The 23,275-nt window shown below is 42.2% G+C and overlaps 1 protein-coding gene across 1 annotated transcript; it reads left to right on the forward strand.

Moving 5' to 3' along the window:
• Positions 1 to 390: 390 nt before the first annotated feature.
• Positions 391 to 21,417, forward strand: begain (brain-enriched guanylate kinase-associated; the record flags this gene model as incomplete). Its single annotated transcript, XM_083791369.1, has 6 exons — positions 391 to 461; positions 2,810 to 2,971; positions 3,792 to 3,858; positions 14,324 to 14,431; positions 16,516 to 16,599; positions 19,876 to 21,417. 6 exons carry the CDS (start codon positions 391 to 393, stop codon positions 21,415 to 21,417), a joined length of 2,034 nt encoding a protein of 677 aa, XP_083647495.1.
• Between the last annotated feature and the right edge of the window lie 1,858 nt (positions 21,418 to 23,275).

The following is a 23,275-nucleotide window of genomic DNA, read 5'->3' on the forward strand; positions in this document are numbered from 1 at the left end:
TCTTTGTGCATGGCTTTATCAATTACAAGTGCAGAAATTCAGGGTAATACATTACAATTTCAGTTTGTTCTTCCAAATTGATTTAATTGATCGCCGCTGTTCAGCTCCATTGACCCATATGCTGGCTCATTTTCCAAATGCAGAATCTGGGTTTTCCTCCGGAGTCATCAGAGCTGTGCTGAAATGTGCTACTAAATCTGTGGGACTTCAAAGCTGTTTTTCTCTGCTCTCTTGTCAGGATCATCGCAGATAGCCAACTCCTATCTGCCTCCCCAGGCAAGACTTAGAGCTCTCTATGTTGGTTTGTGGTTAGAGTTCTCACAACCAGCAGCAGCCAGAGTCAACAGCACCAGCTAAATACACCCATGAGAGCCGGGCAGAGAGAAAAATATGAAAAAGATATATATAGGAAAAACTGCCCTGAAATCCCAAAGAAATGGTTGCAAGCATCAGAAAAGAAGGTAAGATGATGCTGTGTGGAGTGGGCTTCAAATTCTGAATGTCACCAGTGTCATTCATACTGCATCTTTTCAATGGTGAATCTATTTCATTCAGTTTCACCAAAACACAAACTAGATCCTCAGAGTTGCCATGAACCATTAAGATAATCATTTGATACCCATTAATTTTACGGTAATAACTATTTTATTAACAGACTCAAGTCCAAATTCTGCATCCATTCTGCATTCGAGACACTTTTTCCTTTTGTGTTGCACATCTCTGATGTTCATTTTACAGTCTTGCAACAATCTTGCTGTTATTTATCAGGATTAATTAAAAGAAAGGAGGCCACACTGGCCCACACAGCATATAGCCACGATTCTAAATAGTGTATTTATCAGGATTTAAAAAACAATAATAATAATCTGATGTCATTAAAAAGGAATGGCTGCAGTGCTCAGACTTCATTAAAGTGTGATAAGAGCCTAGAGCACATTTCCATGTGCTTTGGTTGTCTGGCGCAATGCCATGCAATTTACAACATCACTTGCAGCTTGTTGGATAGAGGAGAGGCTGTTAAAGTTTTGTTTTGTAGTAATGTTATGAAATATATATACATATATATATATATACCCAATAAACTAGTCCAGCCTCTTCAAGAATATTCTGTCTGTTGAATACAAAATGGTACTGTAAAATCTAGGACAGGAACGTGTGGGTTTGATACATCTATTCAGTTTTCCAGATCGATAAGCAATGCATAGGCGAGCGAGCTTTCATAGCGACAAATGATACCAAAGCAATAATGAACTTTTCCTTGTATGGCAGCTTTGATTGTGATAAGACATTCACCATATTATTAGACAGCTCATTAGCGGCGAACCCACCCCTTCTCTCTCTCTCTCTCTCACACACACACACACACACACACACACACACACACACACACACACACACACACACACACACACACACACACACACACACACACACACACACACACACACACACACACACACACACACACACACACACACACACACACACACACACACAAACACACACACACACACACACAAACACACACACACACACACACACACACACACACACACACACACACACACACACACACACACACACACAACTTAAATTAGTCTTGTCCTCTGACAGCAGGCCATTGTTCATTGTCCTATATTCTCACAAAGCAAGGTCAATAAGTCTTTCTATGGACATCATATTCACCTCCTCTCCTTCCAAGTCCACTAATTGAGGTTGCGCACTGGCTGTGGTGAACTCTGAGACCCGTCAGTTGGCAGCAACATGGTATTGAATTGCACCAGGAGCCAACATCCATCAGTCTGGCAAAATGCTAAATCTCTCAGACCGCACATTTCATTACTTCCCCATCTCCGATCTCTCATTAGACCATCCTAACATGGCTAGTTTACACTTTGTCACACAACTCTGACATATGACAAATTATGACGTATTTTCATGTCTGTACAGATACTGTATTTTCAGTTGAAAATAATTCGTTTTTGACCTTATGACCAAGTACAAATCATTTCTTTGAGCAGAGCATGTGTTCCTACCTACACTCAGAGTCATAACTACTCACATGCTTGTGCCTTTTTGCTTCATTCTCACATTCTTACTTACTGCAATACTCTAGCACGCACGCACAAGCACAAGCACGCACACGCACACGCACACACACACACACACACACACACACACACACACACACACACACACACACACACACACACACACACACACACACACACACACACACACACACACACACACACACACACACACACAAGCACTGTGTAATGCATGCTCCAAAATACTCCCAAAGACAATTTTACCATTCATACATTTCTCCAGCATTCATGAATCATCCGTGTACGTGAGTCTGGGGCTGAGGAATCCCTCTTCGGTCCTTCTGAGGTTTGACAGTGGAGTGGTGTGTTGGGGAATTCACACAGTGGTGTGTTGGGGAATTCACCATTATGGTGATGGGAGCTCCTTTCTTGGCTCTGCTTGCTCAATGTCAATGGGAACATTTTAGCATTCCGCCTTCATTCATCTCCTCTTCCAGGATGGTGGCCTGCACGCCCACCTTACTTGCACCTGTGACAAGACCTTTCCTCCCTTTCCTTCCCAGGACTGAATTACACTCTAGCTTCTGCACTTCATTATTTTATTTCTACCTTTCCCTCTTTCTCCATCTCCCTGTCTCTTCTTCTCCAAACCATTCATGTGAAGCTGAAAGTACAGCATGTCTTTGTCCTGAACATTCTTAACTTCTATCCCCTGACGCTGTACTGTACTATATCTTCCCACCGTTTTGTCTGTCCAGTTCACTCCATGACCACAAGGATGACCTCCGCAAGCGTCTGCAGTACACTACCCACAAACTAGAGATGGTGGAGACGGAGTTCGATTCCACCCGGCAGTACCTGGAAACAGAGCTCCGTCGAGCTCAGGAAGAGCTGGAAAAATTCACAGATAAGCTACTCAGGTTTGTGTGATTCTATTGTTAGACGTGATTTGGTCTGATATCTGACTGTCATTTGGTTAACTATTGGTATAGAGGTGACAGCAAACTGATCAAAGTAGACATTCTTTTACAGTATACACTATCAGTGTCTAGTTGTATTTACTGGTAATAATGAGGAAGTATGTAAGTAAGTAGTAATGGTGAAATAATGGTAAAGATGACCTATCAATTATTTAGCTGGGAACCCCCTGGAACCCCCAGAAGGACCCCTGTTTTGAGTTTACCAGGGCTCATAATATCTCCCTCAGGTCTTTGTTTTATGATATGTCTTTGTTTTAGGTCTCTGCTGCTACTTTCCATATCTGTCTTGTTAATGGGACTATAAAGGCCAGTTTATCCACACCCTCTGAGGCCTGGTAAAAAGTGATAATACCACATCGGACAGAGAGCTGGAGAAGATAGAATGCCGGTAATAATTCCACTAAATAGAAAGTCAAGGTGCAGGAACAGCTTATTCCATTAAGCTTGCTAATGCATTGGAAGCCAACCAGAGAGAAATGGTGGGTGTGGGGCCGCAAAAAGAGAACAGAAAGAAACAAAGAAAGATTCAAGAGGGTTTATTTGTCACTCATACAATTACAAGAAAGAAAGAAAGAAATATTCTACTGAAACATAAAGACATCTATTTATGTGTTTTATTATTTATTTGTATGACTTTATGTAGGCCTATTGGTTGTGATGACTACTCTTTGCAAACTAAATTTCCTGATGGGGACAATAAAGACAATCAAATCACCTTGAGTGATAAAATGGAATAACTTGTATGTGTTCTTTCTTATAGGATACAGAGCAGCTATTCAGCTCTGCAGAGGATCAACACGGACTTGGAGGACAAGATGCAAAGGACGGTGAGCAGAAACCTGCACCAGTGTTTTATTACATTTTTCAAAATATTTAAAATAGCAGACTTGCTGTACAAACTCGAGTGTTGTCACGATGCATTGTGGGCTTTTGCAATTTTCAGTATTTATTATAGTAGGGCTAGAGATGATTAATTCATAACGTATTTTGGGTCCCTGGGACACACTAAATGTATATTTTGGATCTCTGTCAGCTGATAGTTTGGGAACCTCTGGTTTACACTTTCAAGAACAAATATCTCTCTGATTGGGAACTATTTCAGAATTGCCTGTGAAGCAGATTCCAATTAAAAGCTTTGCTGCTGCACGTAAAATTACTGTACTTCTTCTCACAGTAAGATGGAGTGCCATGATTTTTTCCACCCTAAAACATTATCATCGGGTATTATTATTATTATTATATAAGGAGGAAGAATGTCTTCAAAAAAGTGTACAGTATTTGTTAAAATGTCGTTTTTATGTGGACACGCCCACCAGTTCATTAAGTATGCCTGGTTTTCCTGGTGCGTGATAATGGGTGGTGATCCACCTGAAGTGAAGTCGCACCCACAGCTGTTGTTATATGATAAAGAGGAAGGGGATGATATTGTGATGTCACCATATCACAGTTTTTTTCATTGGCACGTTTGACTGTCAAGGTTTCAGCCTCCAGGAAGAAACCCTAAATACAAGGGGAAGACATCAATGCACATAAGAACCACACCAAGGGGTCTAATGAAGTACTGTCACCTCGTACACACAAACACGCACAATCACTGCACTCCAGTCCACACCAATGCAACTGGTGCATTGGTGACACCAACTAAGCAAGTGATATACATTTAGTCGAGTAGACATACGAGTATAATAACCAGTAAGACGCCTGAGGGTGATCCGCCTTGGTGACAGCAGACTGCTGGGTGAGCGCTGGCACTTTGGAAATGTCATATGGAAAGTGGGCACCAGATCGTTCTCACTTGGGTTGCCCGTTTACAGGAGATCACATTTCTTTTACGATTACAAAATAATAATATATCAACATGACCCCATAAGCTCTGCCTATAGTTTGATAGTTTGACCGAAGTTTCACTGTGAAATTGTGGTGCATGGACCTCATTTGCATCAAGTTGAAATCGACCAACTTTATGCAAATAGTTGATTCATCAACTCACTGTGTTGTATCCATCATGCACCACTCGCCCACATCGGAAGCTCACCATATAATTCATTGGATTCATCAACTTGACATCAGTCAACATATCCATCCTCTCTAGATCTTTTTATGGAGCGAGGCCTGCAAGCTAGCTGAGGCAGTAAACTCAAGTGATACTGTACACCAGGGATATTCAGCTTGCAGGGGGGCACAAATGCAAAAGGACTTGAAGTCATGGGCCACAAGGCTGTGACAACGGTAACCGTTGCATGTCGGGTGTTCCCGAGTCCCGTTCATGACGACCTTTGCTGCATCTCTCCCCCAGTCTCTCTCTCCCTCTTTCCTGTCAATCTTATCTATTAATGAAGGCAGAAAAATCTTTAAAAAAATAAATGTGTAATTGGTGAATAATTATTATTACTACTAACTACTCAAATTTAATGTATATTAATCAATTAACCATCCATAACTTTTGGCTATGAAAAACATTCAAAAATGGACATCCCTGATATTGTTGATAGTGTACAACCAACCATCCAATAATGTATTCCGATGGTGTGTTGTTCTGACTCGCCCCATTACTAACCCTGTCCCTAACCCTAACCCATTACTAACCCTGTCCCTAACCCTAACCCCAACTGCACACAAAGCCACGTCATCGGACAAATGCACCATCAGAATTACGAGCTAGCGGATCCCGGATTGGGTCAGCAGGCCGTCAGTTTAATATCACTGCTGTACACTCTTCTCACTCCATAGCTCAGATTGGAACTATTGCTGCTACAGTTACTGCTGCTGGTCATCATGGCTGCATTTCCTCATCCTCACCCCACCCTCACCCCAGCATCTACCTACGTGCTCTGATTCACTCCCACTCAATTGTTTGTTCAGCTTTAAGGTGCATGCTTATACAAGGAGTGACAAAAACAACCCTATATACGCAGCATACTACCATTCAATAAATGTGCTTCACGTGAGTTGTCTGACTGACCTCTCTTTCCCATTACTTACTTACCTCCACCATTCCTACTCTACCTCGTCCTATTTCTTTTCTCTTTCTGGGGTCTTCATCTCTGACTGTTGACTGGAGTTCATGTTGCTTGTACACAATCAGATCTGTAACTATCGACGTTAACAGGAACTGCGGTAATGGTGTCCATATGCACCGCTGTGCTATCACCAGGCCTCTCATGAAAGATGTAGAGTGATGTTGATTCCTGCACGCATAGCTCCACACACACACACATGCATATACACACACTAAGAGTGATTTGTGTTGGAGAACGAGTAGTGTAGCTGCTAGGAAATTTCCTGCTAGGTCATTTCCTTTGCCTTTTTTTTATTATTATAATTTATAGTCTAGCATTTTAGCCCTCTAATTCATAATACAATTACACAGACAACATGTCACACACAAAAACAAGTACATATACAAAAATAAGCGAACATAATGCACTGGCACAGTGTAAATGGCCCAATAGAAGTAGTGTTTTGGTGTCGTAAAAAGCATGTCTCTCTCCTCTCACACACGCACGCACACGCATGCACACGCACGCACGCACACACGCACACATGCACACATGCACACACACACACACACACACACACACACACACACACACACACACAATATGCATGACTGAATGCAAGGTCTCTTCCTGGCAGAAATGAAATAGGGTATATACGGAAAAGGTTGAAAGAGAGTGTGACAGAGATAGCCTACAAATTAAGCTCAAAGGTGTCGCCACTGCGTGCCGTGCGCGTGCGTGCGTGCACACACACACACACACACACACACACACACACACACACACACACACACACACACACACACACACACACTCGTATACACTTGTGTGCTAACACATAAATACTCAGACACACACAATCCGCTGATCTGATTAAGTGTTTGGAAGCATGCTGTGACCCTTGGCCTCTGTTGAAAGGGAGCATAATTGGACCCGTGCCAGGTTGGAGTGGGAGAGCTTGTGAGACTAAATATCAATATTTTATGTATAAGCTTGCTCTCCATAAATGCAGTGAACAGTGTTTTGTGTTCCAGTAGTAGTCATTATCATAATATCAACAAAACATTTACCAGTGATTGTGCAATTACAAAGCCCTTTGTCTCTCCTTTTGATCTCTAACTCCATGTGATCATGCTCTAAGAAGTAATCTAGCATTTGAACATGACTGTCTAGCAGCACAGCCTCTCTCACACTCTCAAAGCAATTACATGATCAAAGAAGGACGAGCAATCAATGTCCAAAGTGATTGGCCCTACCATGTCTGATTTATGCTTCGCCGTACTACACAACGGTGCCCCGCAACAAAAATAGCTTGTAGATCGGCTATTTTCGATGTGCGACACCATGGTATGACGGGAGCATAAATCAAGCATTAGAAAACGATTACATGCAGACTGCTGCACTGACAACATCAGCAGCAGCGAGTCCAATCACTTCTGGTAGAGAGGTCCCATTTTATCCTGACCCGTGGCTTCAGGCGATCATCAAAGCAGAAGATGAGCCGCCTGCGCAGAAAGGCCCAGATTTAGGATTTATCTTGATTGAACTGGACCCTAAGCTCATCACAAGTTTGATCCACGTGGTTCGGCTCCTCACCAGCCACACTAATCGAACTGTATGTGAAAATATAACTCAACCTGTAGCTGCAGTAGTTGCAAACATTACAGACAAGAAGTGATTGCCTCACGGTAATTTTGTGGCAGTAGGCTATATATGTGTGTATGGGAGGATGGAAGGCATCGAAATGACTTTCCTGTACCTTTCCACTACAGTGACTACACCATATCCAAAGTAAAACAGCATACAAAATACATGAAACAAATGTGTCAATCAAAGTTAATAGTAAAAAAGAACCTAGACTATATACATGACTGCTACTGTATGCATAAGTACAAGAAAATGTGAATGTATTTCTTTGTGGCAAATGCATGATGTGTGGATTATTCCTTTCCTTTGTGGCGAAATAAAATGGAACTTATGTGGCTGTTGAATAATTCAACAGCCACATATGAAATATCTTCAGGAGACAGCCATTTAAAACAATAGTTGTCTTGCAGCGCTTGTTGCATCGCATTATTTGTAGTATTGTAAATGTAATCCTTCTCGCCATGTCATGCGGTGAATAGACGGCAAGCATAAAATACCTTCTCATCATGGATCATTCCTTTCAACGCATATACACGTACACATGCACACACATCGCTAAATATTCGTGTCATGTGGAATGACTTTGAAAACTGTTGGAATTGTCTGTCTAGCACCAGAGCCTTGATGCAGCTAATCGGTTTTCATGGCACAGGACGTTATGGGATTTCTTTAGAGGCGGGCCTCATTGGGATTGCCATTCCTTTTGATGTCATGTCATGCAATGGTATTTCATGGGTCCTTTATAGTGCACAGTTCGGGCCAACCAGGCAGTGACAAAGGCAGCTCCATTCAAATCACGTTTGTATAATTAAATGTTCTAAGATACCTACACTAGCAAGGTCACAATAAATTAAAAAAAATGGTTTCATAAGCAACAAAATGAGGGATTAGCACCTGGAGGCTGTGTACAGTAACATTGGAAGATCATACATAAATCAGCCTTTATAAAAGTTCAAGTCCATCTGCAGGTAAATTCCCAAAGCAGGTGATCCTGCTGTTGGGCTTTGGGAGGGTGAGTGTACCGTTAGAATAGATTATTATCAAGGGGGCACAGTCGGTAGTACTGTCGCCTCACAGCTAGATGGTCCTGGGGGCACAGTCGGTAGTACTGTCGCCTCACAGCTAGATGGTCCTGGGTTCGATTCCCGCTGTGGGCACTGGGCACTGGGGGCATGTTCCCTCCTCCGCGTCATCAGTGCCCATACCCTATAGGTGGGGTTGGCAAAAGGGCCTTTCTGTGTGGAGTTTGCATGTTCTCCCTGTGTCCCCTAGGGTAGGTACCTTTCTGTGTGGAGTTTGCGTGTTCTCCCCGTGTCCCCTAGGGTAGGTAACCTCACAAAGACATGCAGTAATCCTGGGGCTGTATTTTGCGTGTCTTAAGTACCAGGTCTTATTACTTAACTTAAGACCTGGAGGCGTGGTCAATGCTCTTTGGCCACTCAGAATAGCCAAATGGCATTGATCACGCCTCCAGGTCTTAAGTGAAGTGTAGCGCCCAGGATAATTAGATAATTGACACTGGTTGCAAAATCGTGGGATTTTTTTTTCTCCATATGAACAATAATGATTATTTTGTTTCCACCTATATAAACAAGGACACAATAGGGTTAATGTGGTAAATTACAATTGTGTGAGATCGGAACAATTAAACAAGAGCTCAGATTCACAGATTCATCTTGGGGCAGCTAGAGAGTAGACAGTGACGAGGAGCTGTCCATGGTGCTGAACTTCAGACTATGAATACTAAATGCAGATCAATGCCCTTTACAGCCATAAACGTTAAAGAAACTATTTAAAATAGGTAATGTGTAATAAAGAAGTGTTTGTGTGTGTGTGTGTGTAAATTTAATCTAAAACACTTTATTTTAGCATAATTTGCATATATTATTATTATTGTGTGTATGACATATGTCATTCAGTATTTCCTCAAGTTTAAAATATCACATCTAAAATATAATGTATTAATTTATAACACAGTATAACACCAGTAAGACGTCCTGAGGGTGAGAAGCATGCACACATCCGCCTGAGTGACGGCAGACTGCCGGGCGAGTGCTGGCGCTTTGGCATGGGGTGACATCTGGAATGAATTCTGTACTGGCCATATATGGAGCGTGTCTTGAGTGTACAGGGTTTGATGAGGTCAGATCAACATTATGGAATGTCAGAACAGGTAAGCTCCATATATGGAGATCTAAGGGTGGCAGTGGGGGAAGTGTCTTGAGTGTACATGGTTTGATGAGGGCCCAGGTAGGGGCCTTAATCTTCGGGCCTGTTGAGAACTATAGTTTTCACCAGCTGCCTAATAACTTTAGGGCGGGCCCGTCTAGAGTTTGAATGGACACTGGACAGGTATAAGTCAAAAGGGAGACATCGAAGAGGAACGACGGGTGGGGAGGATCAACATAATGGAATGTCAGAACAGGTCAGCTCCATATATGGAGATCTAAGGGTTTGAGGTCAGATGTAGAGTTTCTGGCTCCATATATGCAGATCTAGGTGATTAGGTCTTCTCCATGTATGGCTATCCAGGGCTTAATGAGTTAAGTGTCGTGATTTTCAAATATGGAGACGGCCATATATGGAGCATGCCACGAGGCGTGACAGACTGACAGCCATATGTGGCGTGACGTGTCACGAGGCATCACGGACTGACGGACATATATGGAGCTAGGCTTGACGGACGGATCGACTGGTTTTGCAGGTTTTCATAGTAATCTGCAACCTTCGGTCACAATAATTATCCATGGATGTGATATGAACCTGCTCTGACTCCCTACTGTACGATATGGAGTTATGGGCAAGACGCCCTTTTTCAGCAAGCCGAAAGGACACTGAATTCCACATAAATACCACCTCTAAAACAAAGAAAAGAAAAGAAGTTCTAAATGGACCCTTACACATCCAAATAGACCCTTACAGTCTGTATAACTCTGGGAGTGTACAAATGGAACCAAATGGACCTTGCAGCCACATGTCCATTTCTCACTCTTAAGAGTTATGGGGGTCTTTGAAATGTTTGAGAACCACTGGAACAGAATAGAATAGAAAACAAAGGAGTTAGCGAATAAATTGGCATGGCTCAGTGCAGAAGTTGGATGGTTTCCCAGCAACACCAGTGAATGAAATAATTACGGAGACCTGAGGCCCTGCAGCATTTGTTATTGTTGTTCTGAAGTCACATACATCCACAAGGACCAAACTAACAGCCAAATAGCAGATAATTACTTCCTCATACATGGCCACTGCCCACTGGTGTGAAAGGTGTTAGACGGATAATGTCCCTAGTGAATGCAGGACCTGTGTTGGGAAAGGAGTTTTGTGCGTGCGTGCGTGTGTGTGTGTGTGTGTGTGTGTGTGTGTGTGTGTGTGCATGCGTGCATCTCTTTGTCACAACTCCAATGGCCTGAACTAATTAGTACTAGATTTGCTCATCAGTAAAAAGCTCTTCAATGGTAAGTGCAAAGGACACGTGGGAGAGTAGCATCATTGTGATTAATTTACTTTGGCCATGCTGCATACTTTTTTTTTTTTTTTTTTAAGATATTTTTTTGCGGCTTACGCCTTTTATTGATTTTTGAAGGGACAGACAGTAGGCTGACAGGAAACGGGAGAGAGATGGGGGGATGACATGCAGTAAAGGCCGTGTCGGGTCCGGGAGTCGAACCCGCGGCACACTGCGACTGGATTACCAGTCCGGTGCCCAGACCGTTACGCTACGGCCTGGGCCCATGCTGCATACTTGATGATGAAGTCTGTGAATATTATACTAACCACTTTCAAACTGGCATACCTATTTTGGGCTCGACATTTATAGGCACACTTATTTGATTTAGTTTTTTATCCCGGGATCCACATAGGAACAGCGTGGCTTCAACGTGGATCTCAGACCACCTATTCAATTCAATGAAACTTGCTCACCCAGCGCATGCTCCACCGGAAATGCACACTATTTCTGTGTACGGGCAACTGAATTTGTTGCCCGAATGCGGAAGGTTTGAGCACCAAGCGTGTGCAGTGCACTATGGGTTCAGGCGATAGAAGCATCCGCAGGCTTGCTTCAAAGATCTCCCGCGGTCCTGGGGGGGGGGGGGGGGGGGGGGGGGGGCGTGTCTCAGACATGTGGCCAGCCTGTGATGTCATCTATGACATCAGTCATAGGCTTGAGCCTATACAGTATATGAAAACACTTCAAGTTTAAAACATCATAATGTAAAAAACAAATTAGTGGAGGTGCTTCTGTGTCCTTTGCCCTTTGTCCTACTTTAGTTTGGTTTGCAGTGCACTTTGCATATGGTCAGCTTTTTCTAAAGACTGTAATAGATTACACAAGATTTAGAAATCAACACTGAGGTGGTTATCTGACTATCTCCAGAGTTCTAGGTTCAACATCCAATGTTTTGGGGCTGTTTTACCACACTAGAAGACATCTGGAGTTTACCGCTTTTTTCACTCTGTGAACCAACGCTCAGTAATTGGATCTTATGGGATTTGGGCTCCATTTGTTGTCCAGTGAAGAGGCAGCACCTCCAGCAGCCTAAATTAAACAGTTTGGCCCTTTCTTAGAAATATTCTCACACACTACTCAGATAACTACACCAGTCTACACCAAATCAATAAACGAAACAACCTTAACAAGTAAAACATTACACTAATGCATAATTCAACAAGCCGATGGATCAAGCCTTTGCTGGTTGAACCGAGATACAAAGGTTTGATCTTAGGCCATGACTAATGCTAGTGTTACTAGTACATACCACATGGCAATTTCAGCAACTTCTGATTCTCTTGTAAACTTGAGTTTCAAGTGTTTCTGTGAGTAATAGCTGGATGAATAAACAGGCAGAGACACTAATGGACACAAATGGTGGACACAGAAACATGAGTTCTGGGTTGTGAAATCAATAGCCCTTCTCATTCACTGTATCCAACTACGAACAATTGATAGCATGATGAAATCCCTGCATATCAATTTCCCCTGCTGCCTTTGACATTATGCCTGATAACAATATCTTAATGACAACCTGTGCACTGTGTATGAGTGAGGAGATAGTAAAGATTTGTGTGCTTAGCAATGACTCATCTCTCCTTTCCGTAACACATTAATTAAAACCATATCTCCCCCTTTTTTAAATACATAACATGATAATGGTCATCATTACAATCCTATCTAGATTGGCCGTGCTCATTTTAATCTATAGGAGCTCAAGACGCAGTGTTTCCAATTTGGCCTTTATTTATGTCCTGGAGAGGTTTGATCGGTAAGTAAAAATTAGTGATACACCAATGTATCGGTCCACATATCGGTATCGGACGATATCACTGTTATCGGTCAATATCGGTACCGGCTAATAAAACTGACATTAACCGATGGCAGTAGCCGATATTTATCTGTTGTTGATAAGCATACATTTTGCATTGACTACTGTATGTTGGTGTGTTTGTTATCTGCAGCCTACCAAGCTGTAGATTCTGAACATTCATTTCTTGTATTGAAGATGTATTTGTTTCCCTGGCACAAAAGGGGGAAATAAAAACAACAAAAACTAAATACCGGTAATTCATCATAACAAATAGGAAATTAATTTCATGTAAAATTCAATTTTACATGATTGTTTACAGGTATAGTAAGCAAACACTACTGTACGTTTGACAAAGAAGCAAACAAAACGTGTGGTGCACTGACTGGACTGGATCATATTGCAGTCACACCCACCTTCAACACTGCAATATGAGCAGAGGTTTCAGAGTAATGGGCCAGGGAAAGATTGCCAAGGACTGGCTTGCCTTGAGAGCTGATTAATGAGTCCCTCACAGAATTAGATTTGAATATCAATGTTGGCCTATTGCTTAAACTGACATTAATTGCCACGTATTATATTGGCCCTGCGCCTCCTGTATTTCAAAAACAATCACCGCCATTGAAAGATTATAGAGAAGAGAGGTGGGTGGCTGAGCATGGACTCTGTGCTGTATCAGTCGTCTGGTGCTGGTGGTGCTTTGTGACTAATACGGAGCTGGAAAGGGAGGAGTGTGTGTGTGTGTGTGTGTGTGTGAGAGAGAGAATGCAGAGAAGAAATAAGATTACCGGTAGTTAAAATCTATGGAAAATGTTGCCTCTTCATCTTCTTAGTTATCTTTCATTTGTTTCATTTGAAAATGACTGGAATTTCTACACACACACACACACACACACACACACACACACACACACACACACACACACACACACACACACACACACACACACACACACACACACACACACACACACACACACACACACACACACACACACACACACACACACAGTCTGCCAGAGTAATTGATTTGATATGAGCTCTGTCAACTGTAATCTTTTTTTAATTAAGACCTGCTGCTAGCAAAGGCCTCAAAATGATATTGACTGTGTGTGTATGTGTGTGTCTCTCTCTCTTGCTTGTTATTCCTCCTCCCTATCATCTAATTGTCTTGTATTGCTCCTCCAACTTTTTCTTCCCTCATCCTTCTCTCTTTATCTCGACACTTCCTCTCCTCACCCTGTACCTCCAAATACTCTTATCGCCTACTCTCCTCTTCCTCCCTCGCCCACCGCCTTGTCCTCATTGATTCTCTTTCCCATTCCCCACCACTGCCTGTGTGGCAGTCGCAGCACCATGACGAGGAGAAGAGGGCCCTCAGCCGAGAGATCATTGTCCTCAACAACCACCTCATGGAGGCCAAGATCACCATCGATAAACTCAGAGAGGACAACGTGAGTATGAGCCAAATCAAGTCTCATGTCACTTGAGACAAGTCAAAGTCAAGTCCATGTCAATGCACACTTTGGTGACATTTGAGCACCTACTGTACTTGAAGTACTTCTAATTCTCAAAATGAAAACTTGATGGTAATACAGTAAATTATCCAAGATGCAAACTTGATTTTTCTGTTTGACCTTGAGTACCTTGCAATCAATGGGCATCCTCAGGGACCACCACAAGATTTAGATGGGGCCTCATTTCAGGGGCCTATCAATGGGAAATTATGGCAATTTGTGCAAATGCAGCCATTGATTGAGGTCAAAGTTCAATCATAGCGGGAGGAGAGGTCAGGCCTCTGAGCAGGAAGCTACCCACTCTTTGAATTGAATTGTGGTCTATAACATGGAATAAAGCAAATATAGGCTGAGGCTATAAGGAACAGGTTTTCCCAAAGGCTCCCCCCTCAGCACAACTGACATGACAATGACAAAGTGAGAGGCAGGAGTTCTATTTGTGTTGACTGTAAAAGGCCTCAGGGGTCTCAGATGTAGCCAACGGCTGATTCGGTCTGGCTTATTAGCCAGGCTATCTCAGATGTCCCCTGGCAAAAAAAGAAAAGAGAAATAAAATGAAAAATGAAAAATGAAAAATGAAAAATGAAAAATGAAAAATGAAAAATGAAAAATGAAAAATGAAAAATGAAAAATGAAAAATGTCCCTGTTAACTAGCAGGGAAAATGAGCCCGTCAAAGAGAAAGGCTTTGATGTCGCTGTAAGTCTTGTCAACAGTAACTGAATTAGCAGAGAAGAGAGGGAGCAGGGCAGTCCAGGCAAATTCATATTAAGGTACATATGAAGACAGAGGAGAAAAAACACCAATAAAGCACCATATGACATCCTTTACAGAAATGTACTGTATTGCACCCCACAGAGGCAACATTCTCCAGTCCAGTCTATCAAATAGCTTTCAAAACATTAAAAGGAAATCCACTCGCAAAACTCTCCACCATATCCTGATGTGCTTGACCTTAACACATATAGTAGAGCCTCGCTCACTGCACCTCAATACACTGCCACAGGCTCAGAGCACTATGCTCCTTCCTATGGATTCTACTTTCTACCAACACCTTGAATTACCTGAGAATAGAGAGAGCGAGAGAGAGAGAGAGAGAGAGAGAGAGAGATGGGCTAATTAGCCTGGAGGCTGCAGATAAGAGGAAGGCCTGTTTGCGACAACTGTAATGACATTAGCATAGATTGTATACGGCAACTAGTGGAGACAAAATACAAGTGAAGAAGTTGTGTGGAGTTAATAAGACACTGCATACCATACCACTGCATAACACTGCATCTCCAGAGGGCCCAGGGGAGCTTAAAGAGTGAAAACAAGCCGTTTGATTGATTTATATCACCTTCAACATAGGAGTTTGTTCCATTGATTATGGCATATGCTGTCCTTAAGTGGTCTTTTCTATTATCCTATAATGCCTAATTTGCATATTTAAATGTACAATTTCAGTAATGAACTGGGGAAGTTTCATGGTGATAACTATTAATTTCATTTTTACCTATTCACCTATCGTGTATGCATCACGGTGAAAATAACCAAATGTGTGATAAATATGAAGAAATCGTAGGCTACTGTACTGTACTATACAAGCCCTCCTTCCTGGCCTGTGTGTGTCTGTGTATTAGGCTGTGCAACAGTGACACTTGGTGGTGAACAAACGCTATAACGCCATTTTCATCCTCGGACACAACCAGGGACAGACCCAGGGACACAGCCACACACATAGCTGTCTATAGGAGTGGTTGCACCACTCAAAAGCTACTACTGTGGAAGGGTTATCATATATTAATTGACTGATATTTAATATAGTTATGGTTTTGTAAACTCAATTCATAATTAACGTTCCAATTTTGGAGGTCTGGCTCATGGACTAAGAACCAAAAAGAACTGAACCAGTTCCCAACCGGTGGAAAAGGGGCCTGAGAGCACCTTGAGGGTGGCTGGCTGTTGATGGCAAGGGTACTACTTTTTGACATACTAGTTTGACGTGAACTTGGTGATGGATGATCTTTCTTGCTCTTCCAGGACCTGTACAGGAAGGACTGCAACCTGGCAGCCCAGCTGTTACAATGCTCCAAGTCTCAACACAGAGCGCACAAAATGTCTGAGGTGAGTTCTCTTATAATGGGTGATTTGTACTTAGTTGTGCACCGGTGTCACGGACCAGAAATAGACCTTTTCAGTGCAGGACACGGTGTGCAACCAAGTATGAATCAGGCATAACACTGCTGCACTGGAGGCATCAATGGTGGAAAAGGTACTCACATTTCTTACTTAAGTAAAAGTATTAATACTGCAATGTAGAAATACGTAAATAAGTAAATGTCCGGAATTCAAAATGTAGTTACTTTCCACCACTGGAAGGCATCAATGTAATGATATGGTACAGATACAGTAATGAATGAATTAAGCACTACCCCAGACTAAGTCTGGGAGACGGTTTGGGTCGCAAATTACTGTACATGTATTTGTTTGCCAAGTAACAGACAATGATTATAAATGTTCTTATGGTTGTACAGTTAAATACAATTATGTTCCTATTCTGGAAACCCAATATTCCTTCATTGCAAAGAGGTTAGCTTAGCATTAACTGTCTGAGGGAGTTCTTAGAGGGTGTCTTACAGTCACTGACAGTCACAGTGTCTCTTATTTCAGACTAATGACTGTATCAAGTACTGTCTGACTGGAGTCCTGACACTGCACATTCTGAATGGATGAAAGTGACTAATTAGGTTTTAGAGAACACACGAAAGACACAAAATGAGATGCGGGAGATGAGGGACAAAGCAATATCATTTGTTTCAATCAAAAATGTGTGGCCATAATGAATGGAATTATGTAAATTGTAGTTTGATATCTCTGCTGTGGGGCAGAAACCAGCTAACTCCAAAATTAAAAGATTTCAGGAAAAGAACAAACTAAATATAGAGATATTGCTTGTTCTGTGATCTTGATGAAATGAGTTCACTTTTTGTTTTACTGCTCTAAATATGATGACATAAGGGATATTTTGGTTAATAAGATGTCTTCTATCCGTGGGGATTTTCTAGATTTAAATGACTATGTAAAAATGGAGATATTTTTTGCCAAAGGGACTTTTGTTGTGGCAGATTTTATTTGTCAAGCTTGGGAAAGAAAGACAGAGTACTCTGTATAAATCTGAGTTGTAATGTAATGAATTATGTAATGTAAACATGCTGTAAATTAAATTGTGAAATGGTGTCTTATAAACCCATGAGGGTTGGGCACATTGTGTGCAGGACACGAAAATATATTTTTTTAAACAATTTAATGCTGCCTCATAAAAGTTAGTATTGTGCCTTTATATATTTTCATATACAATAAAAATAAAAAACAATAAATTGTAGTAGCAATACCAAGCACTTTGAATTAAGTGCTGCAAACACAATTATCAATATCCTGATCAACGTTGGCAAACCTTGCATAAATGGCCAAAGTAAGCACGCAGTATTGCTGTATGGCTTTCCATGAATTAATACAGCAGAGCTACAGAATATGAGATAGTAGGTTAATTAAGATTCATGTTAGATATCAATCATTGCTGAGCTAGCTTGTTTGGGAACACATAGATGGCGAATCTGTCACGTGTTCTTACCCTGCAGCCTCACCTACTTTCCTCCTCTATTCCCTCCGGGAGAGGCAATGCTAAAAATAGCTCTGACTTCAAACATGGTGGTTATTTTATGCCAAGGCAAGCTTCTATTTCTTAACAAAGCTAAGTCAGTATTTTATCTTTTTCCATTCCCAGCTGGCGGCCCAGAGCACTGGTTTAATTTGAATCTAAGCCATTCCCTGTGGAGCTGATGTGTGTTTGATGGTAAAGAGAAGAAAGCAGAGAGAGAAAGAGACACACAGAGAGATACAGAGAGAGAGAGAGAGAGAGAGAGAGAGAGAGAGAGAGAGAGAGAGAGAGAGAGGGAGAACACGTGATAGATAAGGAGAGGTGAAAGATTGAATGAGGGATGTGTTATTGTTGCAGTAACCCAATGGTAGAAAGAGAGAGAGAGTGAATGAGTGAAGAACTGTTCTCCTCTGACCTGCTATAAATAGACAAAGAGGGACCAGTAGTATCTAATTGACAAGAATACTTCTTCAGACTAGTTTTATCAGTGGACATATTTCGCGCTCACGTGTGTGTATGCAAGCCGTGTGTGCATATTATGCTTGCATATGTGCATACTGTGTAGGCAGAGAGAAAATGTATACATGCCAAAGTTATTATGAGTTCAACAGCTGCTGAGCTCCATTGAGCTGTGAGCTTTGTACAATTTTCAATTATGTTAGTTCATGTAGCCTTTCAAATATTTTGAGTGTGACGAATACAGAATGTCTACTGTATGATAATGCATACACCGCAGGTACAGGTAGGTTGATTTCAAAGTGTGTATTAAAAATCACACCCATGTGAAGTGAGGGGCACTCTTATCATCGTACATCAGACACATGACGTAAATTCTCCATTTATTGTCAATGGGAATTTAATGTTTGTGTAAGATGAAAATCTACACTAATAGCTGAATATAGGACAATGTTCTTTGCAAGATAAGTAAACTAACAATGTGGGAGAACAGTAACGCCACATTAGTTAAAGCAGAATGCAAGAAAACTTTGACAAAAGCAAAATGTTGTGTTCAGCGACTTTTTTTTTAATACAATTTCATTAGGGAGGCCGATCAGAGTAAATGTACATGAACAGGTCTGGACTGAGGGCTATGGGAGAATGAATTACTTTTCTAAACCACAAGTATAGATTGGAATCTGAAGAATTGCACTAAAAATACCATCAACGCAGAGGAAGAAGGTACAAAAAAGTTTGAAGGAGACTGTGGCTGATTGTAGAAATAATTAATACAACACTTTTCATGCATCCTTCTACAGCTTATAAACAGAAGGCTCTACTGGTATATAAGCTGAGGAATGTCCCACTCAGCAGTTGCACTGAAACACCAAATAGCTTCTGTTAAAATGATTTGAGGTGATGATGAGAGCAACAAGGCTCTCCCACAGACTTCTCAACTAGATTGACTAGACAGACTAGATTGTAGAAGTCTGAGGAAGAGCCTTACTGATCGAAACGTCTGTCTAGCAGATTAAAAATCCTAACAGAAGCTGTTTTGTGTGCAGGTGTTTGTGTTTCAACTAGGTATTTCTTGATCCATAACCCATCTGATTTGATTTTGAGATGGGCATGTTTTTTGTTTTGTTTTGTTTTCCTCTCAGCACTTGCAACATTGTTGGACCTTTCACAATAGTTACCACTCCACAGTACACCTCAATCTTTTAAAACCATACTCATCTGTATCATCATCTCATTATTTCACCTCTCTTTCTGACTGCCTGTCTTTCTATCTCTCACCCTCTCAGCTGCCAGTGGATTTCCAAGAACGTGTCAGTTCTCATATGGAGAAACATAATTGTGGCAGCGGGGCCACCATGGCGATGCGCCACTCATACGCAGATGCCGTGCCCACATCTGTAATCGCTAAGGTGCTGGAAAAGCCTGAAGCAGGAAGCAGTAGTCCGGTGACGCGTACTCCCAGCCCACAGCCACGGGACGGGGACTTCCGGTCTGGAGCGGGAAGCACTGACCACCTCAATCGCCGCATTTCATACAAGAGCTCCGACTTGTACAGCAGCGACACAGCCCTCTACTGCCCCGAACGGTGGCAGGACATCGAACGCAGACAAAGCGTGGACCTTCATGCCCAGCTCCATGCCCAGAACTCCACCGATAGCAACCCCAATGAGGAGGCCTACCACTCGGGGAGTTTCTCCCCCCAAGAGCCAGCCTCCTCCTTCCACAACCAAGATGAGTTTGGCACCGGGTCCCTTCCTGCCTCCAGTTCCTATTCCAGCTTCAGCCTGGCATCAGATGAGAAAGGGGGAGTTAGTGGAGGTTGTGGGCGTACTGCCAGCAGTACCTTATCCTCTTCCCATCAGGCTCTATATATGGACTGGCGAGACAGTGGGAGCGGGAACTATGAGAATAAAAGCATGTCTTCTTATGATAAAGACAGCCCGTGCTTCCCCAAGTCCCACAGCATCCAGCACATGGTTGCTCCCAGGAGCCCACAAAAGGGCAACTCACCAGCGTACACACGGACGGTGTCCTGCTTCAGTGAGCCATACCATTCCAGCAGCCCTCGTTTGGCCTCTTCTCATAGCATGGGCTCGACCTCAGGGTCATCCCAAGCGTGTGGCGGAGCTGCGAACAGCTGTGGCAGCGTCCAGGTCCCCGAGGACGAGCTGAGCGGCCGCTGGAGACAGCTGAGTGTGGAAGACATCAACTCATTCTCGTCTTCCTACCGCAACGTCAGAGGATGCGTTTCTCCCTACAGTATCTCGGAACGGCACTTCGCCATGGGCCCCTCCAGCAAGGCCAAAGTGGGGCCCCTCTACAGCAGCTTCCAGGAGGGAGATGACGTCTTCCACAGCCGCGTGCTCGACCAGTGTTTCGCCATGGGCACTTCTTCACCTAATCTCACCCCAAGTCCCAAGCACCCAGGTCATGGGCTCCGTAAGCAGGAGAAAACCCTGGCGCTGTACAGGGCCAAGGCTGACAGCCAGGACTCGGAGTGCAGTCTTTTCCTCTCAGGAAGTTCGAAAGAGAAGGAGACTGGTGGGGCTGCAGCAGCGGGGGGGAGCAGTAAGAAGGACTATGTCAACCTGAGTGCAGACAGCTCCGCTGAGTCCTTACACCAAAGCTCACTAGAAGCCTCCAGTCTCCAACACTACCCCTGTCCCAGGCCAAGTTCCCGTCCTCGCCCCAGTTCCAGTTCTGCAGTCAGCCTCGGACCCGCACTCCCAAAGAAGACCTCTCCAAGATACCAAAAATTTGGCAGCACGGGACTGACGAGGAAGGACAGTCTGACCAAGGCACAGCTGTATGGCACACTGCTGAACTAAGTGGATAAAACAGAGCTCTAAGTTTTATTTTTATGCATGGTAATGATTCCTTACCCTACTGTATTGTGCTGTATACTGTATGTCTTCAAAGTTCCCCTGCAGCAAACACATGATGGAGTGTCAAAATGTTTTTGTTTTATGTATACTAGCCAAGGCACGTTTTCGTTACAGTCTGCAATGCAACACTGTAGTTTTGTTTCTCTATTGAGGTATTTATGTCATGAGAAATTGTAGCTATCTGGAGAATCTGAGAGACCAGCTATTTAATATGTTATATATATTTTGTATGTTACTTTATACAGTTTAGAGCCATTGGGATGACCCTACATTACATTTCTCTAAATAAACAATTAATGAACAGCTAATTAAACACAGCAACGTAAATGTAATCTGTCAGGTAAATCAGCAAAAGACATACTGTATTAACCACCTAATGCTGAATCGCCGATCTTCAGGCTCTGGATACGATGCGTTTTGAGCTTATAGATCAGTTACTTTTGAATAATTTAATTAAAATACTTTAGAACATTTGGCTTGTGCTCAAAATTAGTATGCAAGGTTGAAAGTGGTTAATTCCTGCTCTAATGGATAGAGTATGGATAATGGAGTAGGTATGGTAATGTGTAATGGTGTGGCACAGAACCTCCCAAGCAAGTTCCTTTTCTACACACCCCACTATCTAGACTTAATTAACATGATGTACAGAGGACAGACATTATGTGTAGAGGGCCCTGCTGACTAGAGGCTGTTAAATACTCATTTCCATTATTTTCTCTTGAACAGAAATGCATGCCATGTAATGCATATATACAGTATATATAAATAAGCTGGGGGAAAAAAAACATATCCAGCTAAATTGTTTCTCAACTTGGGGTATTGATTCCTCCAGCTTCCAAACATGTCCACATTAGTAAAAGTCAGAAAATGCACATTTTATATATAGAATATCTATAACGGCAAGATATGTTTATAATTGGGCTGAGTCTGATTGCAGTGATTTCACAGGGAATTCTGGCAATTAAAAACTCTCAGAAATAGACTGTTGAAATGAATGCATTGAAGTGGACAATACAATTCCAATTCTTATTAGATATTCTAATGGTACAAACTTAAAATGTTTATTCAGACAATGGCCAATTGACAAAATGATTCAGTGTGTGGATGTTAAACATTACTGTTTGGCGTTCCCTTGTGTTGAATTCAATAGACGAGGCTATATTGTATACTTAAATCATACCAGGACACTAGTGTATTTGCCTTAATTCTGAATGGACCTGGATTCTGTTGAACATCTGATAATGGTGTGTACATACTGTATTATCTACAGTAAGTGTTACTGTACTATATGAACATACAGTACACAGCACTACAGTACATATGTTATTATTGTGGTCGGGTGTCCAATCTGGGAACCAATTCGTTAAAGAAAGTGGAAAAACTATATTTCTTCCCTTTGATTTCTACATTGATATTTCACTTGGTGACACTGCTGTATTAAACCAAATCCAAATGCATCGATTTGTTCTTAAATTGGACAATTCTGTGCAAGCAAGGAGAAGTACAACATATGCACATTCAGGTTAAGGGGAAGTTATTCAAAGGGGACCGCTCACACTTAGTAACCAACTGCTCATGGAAGTCATTACACATCATTTGGTTTAACAGTACAGATCAGTAGATTTACACAAAGTTTGTCACTGTTTTATCTTTAAACAGAACAGTAAAATAAATGTTTCCATTTTCCACTTTCTCATGTACCCTGTCCTGTGTAGTAATTATCTCTGCATACCTCTAAGGGTATACGTAGCCCCATTTGGGAAACACTGGCGAATGTGACGCCGTGTGAGCTTGTGGATCT

The sequence above is a fragment of the Protomyctophum parallelum genome, assembly GCF_964188405.1.
Source record: "Protomyctophum parallelum genome assembly, chromosome: 20".
Classification (NCBI taxonomy): domain Eukaryota; kingdom Metazoa; phylum Chordata; class Actinopteri; order Myctophiformes; family Myctophidae; genus Protomyctophum; species Protomyctophum parallelum.